The 19,415-nt window shown below is 35.7% G+C and overlaps 2 protein-coding genes across 38 annotated transcripts in view; one reads left to right on the forward strand and one right to left on the reverse strand.

Moving 5' to 3' along the window:
• Window positions 1–9,483, forward strand: part of NEB (nebulin) — a 225,507-nt gene extending 216,024 nt beyond the window's left edge. For 15 of the 37 annotated variants that reach the window (XM_067741963.1, XM_067741929.1, XM_067741932.1 and 12 more), the window contains 10 exons: window positions 79–171; window positions 1,742–1,834; window positions 2,126–2,218; window positions 2,545–2,637; window positions 3,398–3,505; window positions 3,611–3,794; window positions 4,100–4,192; window positions 5,136–5,282; window positions 5,577–5,683; window positions 8,735–9,483. In XM_067741963.1, coding sequence (XP_067598064.1) covers window positions 79–171; window positions 1,742–1,834; window positions 2,126–2,218; window positions 2,545–2,637; window positions 3,398–3,505; window positions 3,611–3,794; window positions 4,100–4,192; window positions 5,136–5,282; window positions 5,577–5,683; window positions 8,735–8,908 — 1,185 coding nt within the window. In that variant the 3' untranslated portion in view covers window positions 8,909–9,483. Of the gene's footprint in view, window positions 1–78; window positions 172–1,741; window positions 1,835–2,125; window positions 2,219–2,544; window positions 2,638–3,397; window positions 3,795–4,099; window positions 4,193–5,135; window positions 5,283–5,576; window positions 5,684–8,734 lie in introns of all 37 variants that reach the window. The other 22 variants (XM_067741940.1, XM_067741943.1, XM_067741944.1 and 19 more) reach the window with 6 other exon arrangements.
• The window catches only part of RIF1 (replication timing regulatory factor 1), a 65,877-nt gene continuing 49,149 nt past the window's right edge, over window positions 2,688–19,415 (reverse strand). The window contains exons 35-37 of the mRNA XM_067741965.1: window positions 18,525–18,633; window positions 10,769–18,045; window positions 2,688–5,343 (exon numbers count right to left, since the gene is read on the reverse strand). Coding sequence (XP_067598066.1) covers window positions 17,831–18,045; window positions 18,525–18,633 — 324 coding nt within the window. The 3' untranslated portion in view covers window positions 2,688–5,343; window positions 10,769–17,830. The remainder of the gene's footprint in view (window positions 5,344–10,768; window positions 18,046–18,524; window positions 18,634–19,415) is intronic.

Below are 19,415 nucleotides of genomic sequence, written 5' to 3' on the forward strand. Positions count from 1 at the left end.
TTGAACTGACCCTTAAAATCTCACAACAAATGTAATGTTACTTATGGTTGTTTTTCTGGATGCTTTCTCATCACACAGGTGTTATACAAAGAAAACATGGGCAAGGGAACCCCTTTACCTGTCACTCCAGAGATGGAGAGAGTCAAACACAATCAAGAAAATATTAGCTCGGTACTTTGGCAAGGAAAAAAAAGAAACTACTTCTTTAATGATTTAAAATAATACATATTAATCCTACTTTTTAAAGGCAACTGAAATTTTGTGAATTTCTTAATCACATTTATCCTTCTTCCCTTTAGAGCTACTCCTAGACTTAACTCCATAATAACAAGGTTGCTTTAATCCATATTTTAAAGTTCTAATATCAGAAAGTAATAAATCATCCTTTTGCTCCTCTCTCCCTAAACTTACTCTCTATCCATTACCCCTAAGGTCTCTTTGTTTTACGTACTTGTGAAATTTGGGGAGTGGCGTAGTAGGTGTGACAGACAGGGCTCTTTCTAGACAGTGGAGTTGTGATTTTGTTGTGTTTTTGCACCTGACTTTAGGTTCTAATTTACCCTGCCGGATTTGGACAAAGAGACCTTGGGGAAAAATAACCCCTAATCCTCTCCTTCAGGGATAACGACATAAATTTAAGATCCAGTAGTGGTTTTGGCAAATGAATGTCAATTTACTTAAAAATGAAAGAGTCACTCGAACTGTTTTTTGTTTTACCAATTTTAGTTCTCTTTGTTCTTCTGTATTTATCATGGTCTTCAGCTGCTAATTTTAGTAAGCCGTTTTCTGTAAGCCTGCGCTCTGTGATATTTTATACGTTTATAGATTGCTGGGCATTGGGGTTTGTGTGGGGACATTAGCGTACGCAGTGAAGCGCCAGCGGCCCTCCGCATCTACACTGTCTGCAGGTTCCTCGGATACTGGAACGCAGGACTCCTGAGACTAGTGTGCATTAGAATCACCGGGAAACCCACGGTCTCTCATTCTGTAGATCTGGCGTGGGCCAGAAAGTTTGCATTTCCAGCAGGGTCTCAGGTGATGCTGACCTTGCTATCCAGGGACTTCAGCTCTGAGAACCACTTCTTTGACAGAATTCTTCCTCTTGAATGCCATATCCCGAAACTCCTGTGACCCCAAGAATGACACTGAGGTGACAGCGAGGTTGGGAATTTATCACGATGTTTCCTATTGACTTACCATGATAGTGATCTAATTGCTGAAAACATTTTTCCTTACTACGTATGATGATGTACCGAACTAAAGCAAGAGGCAGAGCACAGATGATAGCAAGGATACATTTTCCTGATGTGTCTATGTGAGTTCAAGTGTGGCAAAAGGGTCCAGTCTCCCTATGCTATTTAGGGAGCAGCCTCCACCTTCTGTGTTATTCAAGCGCGTGCCCCTAAGTCCTGTGAGATGACCTGTCAGGAGCTTGACATGCGTAATTAGTGGGAGAGTGAAGGCAGTTTCCCATCCCTGCCCCACATCCCGGAACTAGGCACAAAAACTGCAGTTCTGTCTTGCAGGCTGTAAGGATTTCAGGACAGGGTCCTAACCTAGAAATGTGTCTTGCTGTAACTACATCAACTTGTTTTGGAAATGTATTTCTTTCCATCTAACCTTATTGCCCAAATGGTTTAGCACCCTGAGCCTCCTAACAAATGATCTGTTCTGTTTAATCTTTTGGTAACTGCAATTCTTTTTTTCTTTTTGGCTTTTTGGATCCATTGGACTCATGTAGGTTTTGTACAAAGAAAATGTGGGGAAAGGCACCCCAACCCTTGTCACTCCAGAGATGCAGAGAGTCAAACGCAATCAAGAGAACATTAGCTCGGTATTGTCTTGAGAAATGAAAGTGCTTTTAATTTTGCAAAGTAACCCCTGCCGTTTGACCTGCTCCTAACTCCATCCCAGGTTAAAACAAACAAGATGCCAGCTTTTTACAATCTCCCCTAAATGATATACATTTACTGTTGCCATTAACTGTTTTTTAAGCTTTCTTCTAGAGTTGTACTCACTAATAGTAATAGATTAAACCTGGAGTTTTCTCCCCCAAATTGCATTATATTGAATAGCCTGAATACTGCCTCCTAGTGACTTTCAGGTCCACCTTTGTATCTCACAGGTGTTATACAAAGAGAACCTGGGGAAAGCCACCCCCGCACTCTTTACTCCCGAGATGGAAAGAGTCAAACGCAATCAAGAAAACTTTAGCTCGGTATTTGAGAGAGGAAAAAAGAAATGGTGACACTTTTAACAAGTCTGGCAAACATGGTTATACCACTAACTCATCTCACAGTTTCCCCAAAACTTTTATCTTTTAAAATTCTTTACCTACTTAAAAATGACATACCAACCCCACCGGCTCACCTGATTTACTTCTTTCGTCACTTTTTGCTTTCTACAATAACATTTTAATGGCTTTCTCTTCTTGAGGTGTTTTTATAGAGTGTGACATAACTGAGCCATAACAACAGCTCTATGATGGTTTTCAGAACTGGGTTTCTGCTCTCTGATATCTGGATGCTCTCTTGGCCCCTCTAGGTATTGTACAAAGAGAATATGAGAAAAGCAACTCCGACACCGGTCACTCCAGAGATGGAGAGAGCTAAGCGCAACCAAGAAAACATTAGCTCGGTATTTTCTAGGACTAAAGAAGGAGTAGTGCAACAACTTGGAAAATAACATTTTAACATCATAAAAAAGTGTTTTTATTCAACTGAAAATTCACACTAAAATTAACATACCTGTGCTTTTAAATTCCAAATGACTGTACTAAGACATAACAAGTTAATTGCCAGTGTTTCCTCTTCCCTTTTACTCTGAGGTAGTCTTATGTAACCAAGTGTAACAAATTGACTTCCTAACATCCTCAAACTTCAGCAATACTTTTTTAAGATACCTTATGAAACAGGTAATACTCTGAAATGGAAGCCTTCTCTGACTTTGATATTTTGGGTTTTTCATTTCTGAGATTTTGATTTCTGTATTAGCATATTGGTTTATGAAATCTGGACATACTCCTTCAAAAAATGATCACTTGTTTTAAAGGACAGTTCTTTCAAACGTCAGTATCACGTTTAGCTCCAAATATCATCCAATGTGCTGGTGCTACAATTCCCAGCAAATTCAAGAGATCACTTTTTCCCCTTCCTTTCAAAATTATACTTTGCCCTGTCTCCTCAAACTCAAAAGAAATTCTTTGTCTCATTCAAGCCCTGCCTGTCCACCCTCATGCTAACTGTTCCTCTGTCAGTCATGGGCTAGCTGGGGCTTTTCAGGTGACTCAAGCTTCCCTCCCCAGTTTCTTTCACCTCCATCTGTTGGAAAGGTTTTGAGGTTTCAGAATTAGGACGGTACCACAACCTGTCCTCATTTATGGTCTCTCCTCTGTCAGGTGCTTTATTCTGATAGCTTCCGGAAACAAATACAAGGCAAAGCTGCCTATGTCTTGGACACGCCAGAGATGAGACGGGTGAGGGAGACCCAACGCCACATCTCAACGGTGAGTCAGGAATTCCTCAGGTTGGGTGGGCGGCCTGTTGGAACATGTAAAAAAGGAAATGATCACACCATCCTATTTTCACCAAGTGAACTCGTGAAATTTCAGGTGAAATATCATGAAGACTTCGAGAAACACAAGGGTTGCTTCACACCAGTGGTGACAGACCCCATCACTGAACGAGTAAAGAAGAACACACAGGACTTCAGTGACATTAACTACCGAGGTATTCAGAGAAAAGTGGTAGAAATGGAACAAAAACGGAATGACCAGGATCAGGAAACTATTACAGGTAATTGGAGCCTGGGGAGAAAAATCAACGTTAAGTTAAGGAAGGTAGAAGAACACAAGCGACATTATCTAGAGCAAAGCAAAGGCCAGAGGACCTCAATCTGTGTTTTCATTAGATGTGAAAGAAAACCCCTATCACTTCACTGTTTACAAAGCTGAAATCTACTTTATGCTTTGTTCCCCTCCTAGAACTAAGCTCAATGAGTGTTATTCAATCCGCCTGTGGTTGTTTAGGTTCATGCCTTGGTCTCCAAGCTATCGCAAGCGTCCAAGAACATCTGTGCTGATCCTGAATCTCACTTTCAGGTTTACGTGTCTGGCGTACAAATCCTGGCTCAGTTTTTGACTATGATCCAGCAGAAGACAACATTCAGTCCCGAAGCTTACACATGATTAATGGTATGTGATGCCACAAAAGGCTTACGACGTAAACATCACCATTTAGTGGGCTAGTGCCAGTGGCTTTTAGGCTCAGAAGTTCGTCTCCTCCAGGGCTTTCAATTTCCTGAGACACCCATTCAGCCTAAGAACACCTCCTTGACTAGTGGGCCAAGCTCATTTTCTAGACAAGTTCAAGTTAGGAAAGATTGTTTCACTGCCTAAGGGTAAGTCCCCTTCAGTCCCCATTATCATTTTTTTTTTTTTTCCTAAAGAAAAAAAGGTAGTACATCTTTCTGTTGGAGAAATAATGAAAAAAAAATACATAAGCAAAGGGAAGAGAATGGATTTGCCCTTTAACAACTTTCTGAACTCTCTTATGTCAAGGAAGATTAGCCACTCAATGAAACAGGCCACATACCTTTATGCCTTCTATTCATGTTAAAAGTAAAACAATATGTAGTGCCTATAAGTCTCAAAGGATTTATACTCTAGTCCACTGATGAAGAGAGACCAGTAAATCAGTGGTTACACCCTGACATGTACAATTTTAAAGGTCTGCACACAGATTGCGGAAACACAGAGAAAGTGTATCTAAATAAATTTGGAAGTTAGGGGGCACGTTCTGTAGAAGTTGAAAGGTGGAATTTGTGCACATTACTATCTGTTCATTTTAGTGAGCCCGGAAAATGAGCAGGATAGAGGGATGGAGTAGTAGTCAAGGACAGACTCCGGGATTGGAAGCCTGGCTGTACCACTTAACGGATACGGGACCTTGGGTGATTAAACTGTCATCTGGAAAATGTATCATAAGAGTTTTTGAGGGTTTAATCCACAGAAATCTACTTAAAACCCTGCATGCATGACAACAAACAAAAGCCAACTGAGAGTCAATTACCGTTAGGCATTGCTGCTATAAAAAGTTTCACCTCTGCTCCCTCTCCAATGTATCTTACCTCCCCAGCACAAGCTCAGCGCCGGAGCCGGGAGCAGTCTCGATCTGCCAGCGCGCTGAGCGTCAGTGGCGGCGAGGAGAAGTCCGAGCATTCAGAAGGTGCCCACCTCTCCACCTACAGCGACGGGGGCGTCTTCTTCTCTGCAACCTCACCAGGTACATGTGGATGGCCCTGACCTTGACAGCCACAGCCAACCAGCTAGCTCCCTGGAGGTTACTGTTAAGAGATGCTTTGAGTAAAAACACAACAAAAAACATCTAGATCCTTTCTTCTAATGAGAGGACTAGAATTGTGGCGAGGTACACGCAGTTAGCTATTTCATTTTCATTCCTCCTATCTTGGAAATCATTCTTTTTAAATTAGGGGAAAAGATTAGCTCAGTTGCTAATCACAGATTAAATGAGGTCTAGTCACGTTTTCTCCTAATAAACCATTTTCTCCCTTTTCAGCTTACAAACATGCAAAAACCACAGAGCTCCCACAGCAACGATCATCTTCAGTTGCTACCCAGCAGACAACGGTATCCTCCATCCCATCTCATCCATCTACTGCTGGAGTAAGTAACAGTAACTTACTCAAGTCATTCTCACTTTTTGATATGTGCAATAATGATTATAGGTATTCTGGTCTTTTTTTTTTATTAACCGAATCTTCTATTTTACATAATGCTCTTTTACTACACATCTCATGCTAACAGTAATAAATTATCAGAAAACCTTCATTAGCAACTCACATTAATTAAAAAGCACTACTCGGCGATTGAAAACAAACACACCAAAAAAAAAAAAAAAAAAAAAGCCTAAAGCAAAGTCATCATTTTGGTCTCATTAGACCCACCCACTATCTTAAAGCAAAACATCTGTGGCTTGGAATCATTCTTCCAGAATATATTGGGCTGGCCAAAGAGCTCGTTCGGATTTTTCCCCATCATCTTACAGAAAAACCCGAACGAACTTCTTGGCCAACCCAAATATATGTGTATGCACATGTCACACACGTAATCTGGTCATATCTTAGATATCCCCTATTAATATACATTGAAGAAATAAGTCAAATCATGTTCACAATTCACCAGGACTACTTTAAAACTCTTAGTTTAAAACCCTGGATCTCATTCATAATATTACAAAAACATAATTCTTTAGGATTGAAATGAACAATATTTGTATGTAGAAAACTATCTTTACTAAAGGACATAAGACTTAAGTAAGTATTGAGACCCATTATAGTTCAGGAAGGGAATCTTGAAGTCATTTCTCCAGAAATAAATCCATAAATTCAAGGCAATTCCAATCAAATCCTAGTAAAATTTTAAAAATTTTTATACATTACTCCTATAATTTATTTGAAAGAGTAAAGATGCAAGAATAGGCAAATTTTGAAAATGATAATAGGAAAGGACTTAATCATATAAGAGCAAAATATGCTATAAAGCTATTGTAATTAAATATGAATTTAGCATGAGAATAGATTTTAAAATAGATGAAGTCCAAAAATGGACCCTAAAAGAATTACAAATCAGCAGAGAAAAAAAAAAGGAAAACTAAAATACTACAGAAAAATAGAGACTACTTTTACAATTGGAAATGGTGAAAGCCTTCCTCAGCAGACTCCAAAATCTAGATATGTAAAGGAAAAGACTGACAGATTTGACCATAAAAGGTTAAATGTTTTTATAGCAAAAAGAAATGTCAAACTGGGAAAAAATATTATACTAAATAAAAAGATTAATATCTAAAAACGCAAAAAGTATCCAAAGTTCATTGACATATTATCCCCCTTCCCTTCAAAATAAAACCTGGAAGCATATGAATAGACAATATACAGCAAAATTTTAAAAAATGGCCAACAAAAAAAACATGTTCACCATTTGACTACTAACCAGAAATATGCAACAATAAAAGTATATTAGAACATTATAGTAGTGAACTTTCTAAAAAAACTTACTTAAAAGGCACATGCCTTTGACCAAATACTTTTACTTTTAAAAGCTTTCTTTTGAAATATCTGCCCAAAGACAAACACTATAGGGTTAGTGGATGAAAACATGGTGACAAAAAGATGGTGACAATTAAATGTCCAGAAATATAGAAATGGCTAAATAATTTGCGATAATACTAAAATATGGAATTCTCTACAGCAGTAAAAAAGAATGTGATCAATCTATATTTATATGGAAAGACTTCCAAGCTATATTAAATGGAAGGAACAAGTCAGAGTACTATTTATAGTAGTATTCCACTTATGTGGGGCAGGGGGGAACCTATCCTTGAATGTGAATGTATGTTGTGTATATTTCAGAATGCTAGGAAAAAATATGTAGGTCTCATACCAAATTACTAACCAGTGACTGCTCCTATGAAGAAAATTTGGGCACTTTCAAATTTTATCTCTAAATTGTTAGTTTTTAAAAACCTTATTTCATTGTTGTGAGAACACGAGATCAACCTACCCTTATATTTTTAAGTGTATAATGCATTATTGTTTACTATAGATTCAAGGTTGTGTACAGATCCCGAGATCTCTAGAACAGATCTCTAGGGTTTATTCATCTTGCTTAACTGAAACTTTATGCCTGTTGATTAGTAATGCCCTATTTTCCTTTCCCACCATGCTACAATTCTTTAAAAAAAAACATTGTGGAGGTTAGCTTTCCAGAACTTTTATTACTGGTATGCTCCCAAATTCCCAAAGTGAGAAAAACATGCAATATTGCTATGATTTTTCAAATTTTTTCTCCAAAACACTAGATTAGTACATCCACTAATGTACTTTCTGTATATATTTGCCTATTTGGGATATATTTCATATAAATGAAATCACACAATATGTGGTCTTCTGTGACTGGCTTCTTAATGTTTTGAGGTTATCCATGTTGTATCATGTATCAGTACTTCATCCCTTTTTATTAGCAAATATTTAATTGTATGGGAATACCTTTTCTTTATTCATTCATCAGTTGGTGGGCATTTGGGCTAGTTCCACTTTTTGGCTGTTACAAATAATGCCGTTATGAATACAGATGTACAAGTTACTATGTGGACTTATGCTCATTCCTCTTGTGTATATACCTAGGAGTAGAATTGCTAGGTCACATGGTAACTCTTAAAATGGGAAGAACTTCCAAAACTGTTTTCCGAAGTGTCTGCACCATTTTCCTTTCCCACCAACGGTTTATAAAGATTCAAATTTTTCCATATCCTCCCCAACACTTGTTACTATCTTTTCAATTATCACCATTCCAGTGTGTGTGAAGGGGTATTTCATTGTAGTTTTGCATTTTCCTGATGATTGACGATGTCGAGCATCTTTTCACGGGCTTATTGGCTCTTGGTTTATCATCTCCTTTGGAGAATTCAGACCTTTTGCCCCTGTCCCTTTTCAGTATTGAATTATAGGAGTTTTTTTTAATATAGTCTGGATAGTGATCCCTTATTAGATATATGATTAGCAAATATTTTCTCCTAGTTTGTGAGCTTTTAGTTTTGGTGGTAGGTAGTTGCACATTCTGTTTTGTGCAAGTTAAGTTGGTGGAAACTAAAATTAGGTGTTCGGGTTAATTGCTGCAAATCTAATATATATTTCCCTTTTTTGTCTTTGCCGATAGAAAATCTTCCGTGCCATGTATGACTATATGGCTGCAGATGCAGATGAGGTGTCCTTCAAAGATGGGGATGCCATTGTAAACGTTCAAACTGTTGATGAAGGTTGGATGTATGGCACCGTGCAGAGGACTGGCAGGACGGGCATGCTCCCAGCCAACTATGTTGAAGCTATTTAGGAACTTCAAAGCACTGCATCTGTCTATAGCACCTACAGATCTTGCCGTCAGCATTTGTTTAGACTCTCCGCTATTCCCCGAGTTCTGAAGCTGCGTAGTGCTTTTTGTGTCAATATGATTCATGGTTGTACCATCCCTTGTTTCTATATGTACCCCAATAATTCACCAGTAAAACAAAGGTTAGTACAACTAATCTGTCCAATTATTAAACTAGACTTATCTGCTGGACTTGCACATAAAACCTGAGACAACATTAAACCCATAGGTCTTTTAATTGCCATTATTAAATTTTCCTTTGGGTTTTAAAATGTTTAATTTCAGAATAGACATTTTTAAAGTTTCTGCATTGTTGTTATATTACTGTTGCCTCAACCCAGAATCTTTCTCCATTATGAAAATGTTTTAACAGTATTTCTTTTCTAAATCAAGAGTTCTAAATATGTTAAACACATTTTTTTTAAATGGCAGATATTCACCTTTTCCTTGCTGACTGTAGTTCTGAAGTTATAAAGCGGCTAGTCAATATAAACTGGTGTTAAGCTAGTAACTAATAAAATCTGCAATTCTGCAACAAACACCACTGATGGAATGAGCATTATTAAAGATCTACAAATAAAAACTTCAACAAAAGCAAACCCCCTACACTAGACTTCACTAAAAAAATTAAACTTAAAAAAAGTATTGTTAAATGCACCAGACACAACATTGTAGATCAACTATACTTCAATTAAAAAAAAAATGCACACGTGTAGACTTTCTCAAAACTCTATCCATACTTGTATTCAGCAAGCTTTCCTTATGGCTTGGCTTATAACGCTTTAGAAATAACTGTGCGATCCAATAGCTGTGGGATCTGTGGGATCCCAAAGGGGATCTTCCCCGTCTGTATCCAGTGGGCTGGCAGTTTGTGGCAAAGGCATGGGCAAAGGATGGAGTGCCAACCAATAATGGCTTGTGCTTAAGTTTATAGAGTATCCTTTCTAAAAAGCGAAAGATCTGCCCACAATACTTTAGAGCCGTAGTAATACTGCTGTCCTAAAGCTTCTTAATGTGTGTCTGAGACTCAAGAGCAAAGAGTACATGTGAAAATGAAGGCAGAGACTGGGGTGATGCTTCTACATGCCAGGAAAGCCAAAAATTGCCAGCAAACCACAGAAGCTAGGGGAGAGGGATGGAACAGCCTTCCTCACAGCCCTTAGAAGGGACCAACACTTGCTGACAAAGTTATCTCAGACTTCTAGCCCCCAGAACCAAAACAATAAATTTCTGTTATTTAAGCCACTCAGCTTGTGGCTGTTAACAGCAGCCATAGGAAACTAATACAGTATTTTTCAACATCACTAAGTATTTCGGGTTTTTTTCCCCTTACTTTAAAAGTATGGACTTACAGTCTCCTAAGGCAAAGAAATAAAAGCAAAAATAAACAAATGGGACCTTATCAAACTTTAAGCTTTTGCACAGCAAACCATGAACAAAACGAAAAGACAACCTCGGAATGGGAGAGAATATCTGCAAATGATGCAACCAACAAGGGGTTACTTTCCAAAATATACCAACAGCTCACACAACTCAATACCAAAAAACCAAACCACCCAATCAACGGGCAGAAGATCTAAACAGAAATTTCTCCAAAGAAGACATACAGATGGCCAACAGGCGAATGAAAAGATGCTCCAAATTGCTAATTATCAGAGAAATGCAAATCAAAACTACAATGAGGTACCACTTCACTCTGGTCAGAATGGCCATCATCTGCAAATAATGCTGGAGATGGTGTGCAGAAATGTTGGTGGGAATGTAAACTGGTGCAGCCACTATGGAGAACAGTATGGAGGTTCCAAAAAACTAAAATAGAACTACCGTATGATCCAGCAATCCCACTCCTGGGCATATATCTGGAAAAGACGAAAACTCTCATTAGAAAAGATACATGTACCCCAACATTCACAGCAGCACTATTTACAATACCCAAGACAGAAACAACCCAAATGCCCATCAACAATTAGTTTAAGATGCGAGATATATATATATATATATATATATATAAGATCTCACACACACAATGGAATATTAGCCATAAAAAAGAATGAAATATTGACCTTTGCAACAACATGGATGGACACAGAAAATATCATATGGAGAGAAAGACAAGTATTGTATCACATATGCACAATCTATAAAATAATACAAATGAATCTTTATACAAAGCAGAAAGACTCACATGCATAGAAAACAAACTTACGGTTAACAAAGGGGACAGGGAGTTCTCGAGAAAGAGGGATAAATTAGAAGTATGGGATTAAGAGATAAACTCTACTATACATAAAACAGATATGCAACAAGGATTTACTGTGTAACACAGGGAATGATATTCAATATCCTGTAATAACCTATAATGGAAATAACCTGAAAAACATATATATAACTGAACTTCACTGTATACCTGAAACTAGCACAATATTGTAAATCAACTATACTTCAATTTAAAAAAAAAAAAGGATTTAGAAGTGTGTGGAACCCATAAGACTATGAATAAAATAGAGATCCTCTACGGTTAAAAATAGGCCATAAAAGAGGGGAAGAATATGAATGGTTCATGGACAAATACAATGCTCACTTTTAGGTTGGTATCTGGATTATGTTATTCTCATTCATTTCAGGAGGCCTCACTGAAACACAAAAATAAAAAAACAAAAACCAAAGAACAACAAGTACCATAATTTTTTTTGTTTGTTTTATTTCAGATTAAAGTGCATTTCTTTAAAAATGTTTCAATGTCCAGTTTCAATTGGCAAGTGATAACAGTCAACTCTCAACAGATTATGAAAGTTTTACTGTGGATCAGACACAGATTCTCCCTCCCTCCACTCAGTCATAATGAACCTGAAAATACAATTTTAGTATAGGTCTACCTGCTTCAAACGTTGTATAAAGCATTACACAAACACAACTGACTGCACCCTTATTTCCCATCTACTAGTACAGTCAATTGAGGAATGAACAGGTACTTCTGTGAAGTTTCAACTTACATCATTTGACTTATCAAATATAAATACTTTCTGAATGTAAAACTAAGCTCTCTTAGAGTTTATCAAGTGATGAAAACAAAAATATTACAGGGCTAATAAATGACTGATTTGGCTTCTCTCAGTCCTTTTCTAAGTGCACATTAGTCAAGTCTATCCACAGGAGGTAGTGTTTATATTGAAAGCGATCCATTACTCAACAACACAGAAAGCAAACTCCCCAAAGCCCCAATTGTTTTACAGGTGTGATTTAACCAATTAGTGCCAGATGGCTTTCCTTCACACATCAGGTCCCTTAATATCCATGGCAAACACAGAACAATGCTTTAAGGGTTTGGGAGAAAAAGGCATATGTAAAAAATACTAGTATCTCCTAGTATATGTGTATTTGAGCGATGGTAAGATATAAATGGAATCAGGGGAACCCATTTTATAAAATAAAATCTAAATAATGGCAATAGAAATTAAATCAATATTCCTATCCTGCCAGCCAGAAGTAGCCAAACTGCCGTGTATGCACAAATCTATCCCTTATGTCAAAGACTGGCACACTTTATGTAAAGTGTCAGACAATAGTATGTTTGAAGTGTCAGATAGTATGTTTGATATTACAAGCCACCACAGTCCTTCAGACTACTCAATTCTACCACTGTAGCTGGAAAGCAGCCAAATATGTAAATAAGCATGACCGTGTCCCAGTAAAACCTTATTTACAAACAATACAATTTTAATTTTATATATTTTCATGTGCCACAAAATACTATTATTTTGATTTTTTTCAACCATTTAGAAAACGTAAAAACCACTCTTAGCTCATCAGATGTAAAAAAGAGGCGGCAGGTTGTAGTTTGTCAACCTCTGCTCTTTAAACTTACTAGGCAAAACTGCCGTCTTTCATTTTCTATACTCAAAATCGATTCTTAATTCCATTCTTCTATTAAAAAATTTCCATTCCATAAAAATAAAAAATTCCTCAGACCCCTGTTAACTATTCAGCTAAGTATCAAAATAGCTATTATACATTCCATTTTTGGTTCCATGACATTTTATTTTGAAAGTGAACCTTCTAGTTATATGCAGCTTATCCATCTAAGAAGTAACACTGTCTTTTGTTGGAAATTATTTACTGATGGGGGGTCAGAGTATTAAATAATAATGTATTTCTAAATAATTATTCAAGGGCTTTATGAACATTAATTATGGTACTGTATTATGTATAGGATAACTCAGGGACCACTGGCTGCCAGTTATTTTCAAAATACACAGAACTGTTTGTCTCTATACTTAATGACCTAATTGCTTTATTACTATTTCAGCTCCATTTTTCTTTCCCTTTCTCTTCATTTTATCATTTATCAGTGCATCAATTTCTATCAGCATATAAGTCTGCCATCTGATAAGCTTAGTTTCATCCAGCTATAAAATGGTTCACTGTAGTGTAAAGATATTGTTCCCTCTACTACAAGTAGAAGACCAAAAGCTATGTAGGTTTTCTTCTTCCATGTGACATCAATTTAAAATACTGTCTTTAATTTTATACTCACATGTAAAGAGAGAGGTTATCTTTTATTCTAATGGTATATTTCAGGGGAGTAAGCATTTACAGTTCGGCACTTGGTTTTAACTGTTCTTTGGTGAAAGGATTGGCATATGAAGAAAAAAACGGTAAAGACCACATTGTAAAATTTAATATTCTATTCCAAGAACTAAGTAGACACTCATAATTATATCAGGCTACTACTCTATCAAGTATCTATAGATCTTCAAATCCAAATGACTCAGATTTTAATGGATACTTTCAAGAAGCAATATACAAAACCTGGCATATAATAGACATATCATTAATTGGGCCATGAGAAACCACAAAGACCAGATTTGTTTCACAGATTGAGTTATCAGTAAATTTTGATAATCTATTTTTAAAACCCATTACTTAACTTCTGGCGACATTTCCTTAAGTGCTTTGGATGAGGGCAGCTCTTACAATAAAAGTATTTAAATATGAAGGAAATATAACATTTTAACAGAATGCCAAGAAAAACTCATTTTGGAAAATCAGATTATTCAACTCTTTCAACTCCATTTTACAACAAAACAGCAAGTTTTAACCATGTAATGGTCGCAGCAGTCACCAGAGGTCTTCAGTAAAATGATTATAAGGCACATTTGTCAGAATTGACTTATTACAGCACTGCTAACTTTATTGCCAAATTAAATTTAGTTAGGGGTAGTCTGTTTTCAAGGTTTATTAATGAAATAATGAAGTCCCATAACTTGGTCTCTAAATGAAATCTTGCCTTCTAAATGCACCTCTAATATTGTGAAAATTTACCTTTATATTAACAAAAAAATCAGAACATAATTCACATATACTCGTAAGACTCCACATTGTCCAAACTACTTAATAAGGTTCTTTATAACATATTTATCTTCCATATTTAAAAGGCTCCAAATGAGGCAAAATTCTACCTTTTACAATTTTATTTAGATTTTTGTACTGTAATTTGAAGCCTTCAAGACCAATCTGAATCCTCAATTCAGACATTTGAAAAAGTTTCTTTAAAAAAGACTAGCTTTTATCTTTTGTGGCAATAATTCTAAGGACTTCAATCTGCTTGGGATACCAAAACCTAATTTAGATCTTGAAGCCTCTTATGCCGACGACCACAAATGCAGTCCACATCAGCATTTGTATGGATCACATGGGAATTGTTAGAAATGAACTATTAGGCCCCCATCACAGACCTACTGAATCAGAATCTGCATTTTTACAAATACATGCAAGTTTGAGAAGTACTATGTTAAGAGTCAGAACTTCACTCTAATGTTTGTATACAACGTACAAGACCTTTGCAATGGCTTAGGGATAAAATGGTCTTGTGCTGAACTAATGAGCAAGCAGCTAACTCCCTTGACTCAAATCTTAGCCTAATAATTATTAACAACTGCTATTTTATGGCCTCCAAGCCTAGCTCACAAATTATCTCCCTGCAAATCAATTATGAAGAATATGAGATGGAATCTAGGCTTTTCTTGGTGGATTATAAAGTCAAAGTTGAAAGGAATGGCATTAAGAGAAAAATGTGACACTCTAACTTGTATTTTTGGTAAATTTCAACTAAGCCTGCCTTTGAAACAGCACTTATTTTTACTCATTCCTTTAAAAACAAAACTCTACTTGTATGTTTTCCACATACTCTTCCCATTTTTCCAAACTTTTGTTTCCTGTCCTGCCACCTTTATTTAAGGCAAGATATAACCCAACTTTCTTGACATTTTTATGATTCTTAAATATGTAACAGAATCCCTGACTACTACACCAAGCTGCACAGAAAGAAAGAATCATGGGCAATGTCAGGGTTACCATACTTAAGTTCACATTTCAATCTTATTTTTGACTGTATTATCCTACTGCATAATTACTTGAGCAAAAGCTCTCCACTATTCAACAATGGCTTTCGAACTTGTTCAAACAGCAGAGCATCTTTAATAATGGGCTCACTGAAATAATGGAAATTTAAATCCTCTATGAAATACGTTTTGGAACATGGAAAATTATACTATGGCTCTGCATTCAACTAGATTCTTTATAAATACATAAAATAAATCACATTTGAGTGTTCTCAGTAACGTTTGCCATGTTTTATTAACCATTAGGAATTATTTGAAAAAACTGATTTCACTTTAATAGTGAAACAACACATACTGGAGCTGATCAAGGAATACTAATGCTTTCAGCTCTTCCGGAATCACTCAGGAAAAAATTTGCAGAAAATTTTAAGGCAAGAAAATTGAAAATAAGGTGCCTCACATACACACTTAGAACTATATCAACAATGAACACTTAGCAAACTGGTTTTTGCCCTCAAATATTTAAAAATATATCCTTATTAAACCACAATGTTTTAAAATTAAAATCTGTGCTTGCATCAAACTCAGTGATTTAAGTAAACGGTAATCATTTTGGTCACATTTTCTGCTATACTGTTCAACTTCCCAAGAACTTCATTCCACCAGCAAGTAAGTTTAGTTCACACAAATATTAAGATACGAAGTCATGAAATGAGCTAATTCTGACTCCTCTCAACACACCTACACATCCCTTCTTACACGTTTGCAAAAACATATATGCCTCTTTACTGTCAAATACAATTTGGGAAATAAATGATAGACAATTTAAACCACAATTATAAATGTTTAAAAAAATTCTTAATTTTTCATTAGTTATTTCTTCAAGCTACAATCCTCAGTTTAGTGGTCCCAGAATTTCTTTTAAAATCATCCTCAGCATATAAATATCACACTTAGACCCTAAAATATTTGCAATGTACTGATAATGGATTTATTATTAAAGCAAAACCAACTTTTACTGTGAATGGGTGGCAGCCCCCTTCTGAATGTAAAGCTAACCAAGACACAAGGATTAAACTTTCTATAAGTTGCTGAAGAATGTGTGCCTTTTCAAGTAAGGGTTAGTTCTGAATAAGTCTGAAACTGAGAAGACCACTCGCTCATTCTATTTCAAAAACAAATGAAATACTCTCACTGTTAAAAAGATGAAACAAATATGGGAAAGTCAGGCACTAATACCAGTTGGTAAAAAATCTACAAATGGTTTAATTACATACACCCTACTTTTTTACTCAGTAAAACATAAATATTTTGAATGAACAGTTTCAAATTTCTCCCAAGTTTGCTTTAGGTATAGGTAAAAAGAGCAGATAAACTCTAGATTCCTTATGGTCCAAGTTATAATGAAAATACTCAAGCTAAATCCCCATTAAAGAGAAATGTAATGAGGCACGCTTTCTAGTGGCTGATACCCTCTTCTAAACCAAAAGGGATGGGGGTTGCAGGGGAAGGTTATGGGAATGAATGGCAAAGTTGTCATGTAACACTTTCTCATTTCTATTACTTTACTCTTTCTGGCTACTTTAGAAAATAAACTCATGTTTTAACTAACACTATTATCTAAGTACAAAACTATTTGTTGTTTTATTTGTAGAGACAGAATCCTACAAACATCTGCAGCAAGCCCATGAAGCACTTCTACCATCCATACTGATATCTCAGTATTCAATATATACAAAATTATGTTTCTATTAAACAAAACAAAGGTATTCACAAGAAGCTGCAGAACAAAACTCATGCAATTAACAAAGACTGAAATTTATAAATTAAAAACAATCTATACATAATGTACAAATAGTCGTGCATTTTTAAATGAATATTATATGTCTCATAAGTATATTTTCACAGGCAAATGCTGCTGAACAAATATTTGCTAACGCAAATGAATGTAATTTTAGTAAATTCTGCTTTAATATTTAACCCCAAAAGTTGAAACTTTCAATATTTTTCTTGAAATATAAGTATTTTCTTGTCCAAATAACGTTGATGTCTGCGAAGAGCGTTCCAAAAGATTCTCTTGCATCTCATTTGGGGTGTTTTACCAAGAACAAATTTCTTAAACCTCAGGCACAACAAATAGAAATTTTAAAAAAGGAAATCAAGTATAAATACCTTATCAGTTCAGGAAAAAGTTCAAATAAAATTTTTCATTTTTACTTACTGAGAACAGGTATATTACATAAAATGTTCCATTAAAATACGCATGAGTAAGTGAAATAAAATGTATGCTATTTAGTTTTTGCTTTCACATTTCAATATTTAAATTTTTGGAAAAACTACGCATAGCAGCCAAGAAAACATGTTATACAGGAAAAAATGATCTCACTAACAAAACTGAACTTAATAAGATATTGCCCTTCAGCGTCTGAAATGTTACCAACTTTGCAAACATTGTCTGAAATTGTGCTATATTTCAGAACTTACTTTATGAATCAACAAATCCAGTGATTTTTTTTTTTTTATACTTCAATTTTCTCTTAAAACACTAAATAGAATTTTCATGGGCTGGTGACCTCCAACGTGACTGCAGATTTTTAATTATAGAGTTTGCCATGCTACCAAGTTTCTCATGCATTTCAAATAGCTGGCTTCCTGAATAATTATGGAGATCTTCTGAATCTAGTTGAAGAGCAAGTGCACTAATCTGGGCCACAAGATTTTTAGATAACGGAGTCTCTAAAGCAACAGGATCAATTAAATCTAAAAGAAAGGAAAAAAGCACAATTAAATCTATTCCAGATAAATCTTAAATTATCTCTCTCCTTTTAAGGTAATAAAAATTTAAGTGCCCAGGTTTCAAATTAAGAATGCAGGCTGAGGTATACCTGCTCAAGGTCAAGAGAATAGGCAACAGAAAAATTACCATAGTTTATTCTGTGCCATTACAGAAATCATGACTACTTCATTTTTATGAACAACATAACTGGAATGCAATGTTTATAGTTTATATCCTCATTTGAGGCCTTGATAGAGCAGAAGTTGACAATTAGAGAAAAAGCAACTAGACATACTTGAAGTCGTATCAGTTATTTTTTCACACACTTGGCAACTATTACACAAAAAAATACTTGTCTAATTCACAGGGCATGGTCAAATTAAAACTAAAAGCACAATAACAAAATATTTCTTCAAGAAAGTCAGCTGATCTTATAAAATTGTCCCACTCTGCTAAAATATACCTGAGGCAAGTCTTTCTTCATCAGGAGAAATAGATTTATTTTCCATTACATTTACTGTTTTTTCGGAAATATCAAAAACTGGAATCTCTTCTAGTCCACGAGACTTCACCTTGATTTATACATTCAGACCAGTAAAAAAAACACACAAAAGCGACAAATTGAAAGTAATTTTTAACAGGACTAATAGTAACAGGACCACTAATGCTGGAAAACAATCTGACATACTATGTTTCACAGCCCATTACATAATAAGCTTAGCTAATACTGCTAAGAACCCATGTTCTACTAACAACACACAAAAATAGCATTACATAGCACTGTTTTTTCAAAGAGGTGGTGTGGTTATGGGGTTTATAATATTTCCTAATGGACTTGTCAAGAATTATTGCAAATGGTAGCCATGAAAAACTACACTATATTCCCCAGGTTCAGGAACAGGGGAAAAGCAAATCTAAGGCAAAGATTTCCAAGCTTAAATAATATATGGACTTCTTTTTTTAAAATTTAAGAACACAATTTTCAAAGGTATTCCCAGGGCTTACTGATTGTTGATTGGGAAAATACTAATTTCAGAACGTTAGAGTTACCATATGACCGAGCAATTAGATTCCTACACATATACCCAAGAGAAATAAAGAATGTTATGTCCACACAAAAACTTGTATATGAATGTACCTAATAGCATATTCATAATAGGAAAGTGTGTAAACAACCCAAATGTTCATCAAGTGATGAATGGATAACCAAAACGTTGTATAGCCATAGAATGGGATATTATTTAACCATAAAAAGGAATGAAGTACTAATACCTGTGAACCTTGAAAACATTATGCTCAGTTAAAGAAGTCATTCACAAAAGACTACAGGTTATATGACTCCACTTTTATGGAA

This window comes from Pseudorca crassidens, chromosome 6 (assembly GCF_039906515.1).
Source record: "Pseudorca crassidens isolate mPseCra1 chromosome 6, mPseCra1.hap1, whole genome shotgun sequence".
Classification (NCBI taxonomy): domain Eukaryota; kingdom Metazoa; phylum Chordata; class Mammalia; order Artiodactyla; family Delphinidae; genus Pseudorca; species Pseudorca crassidens.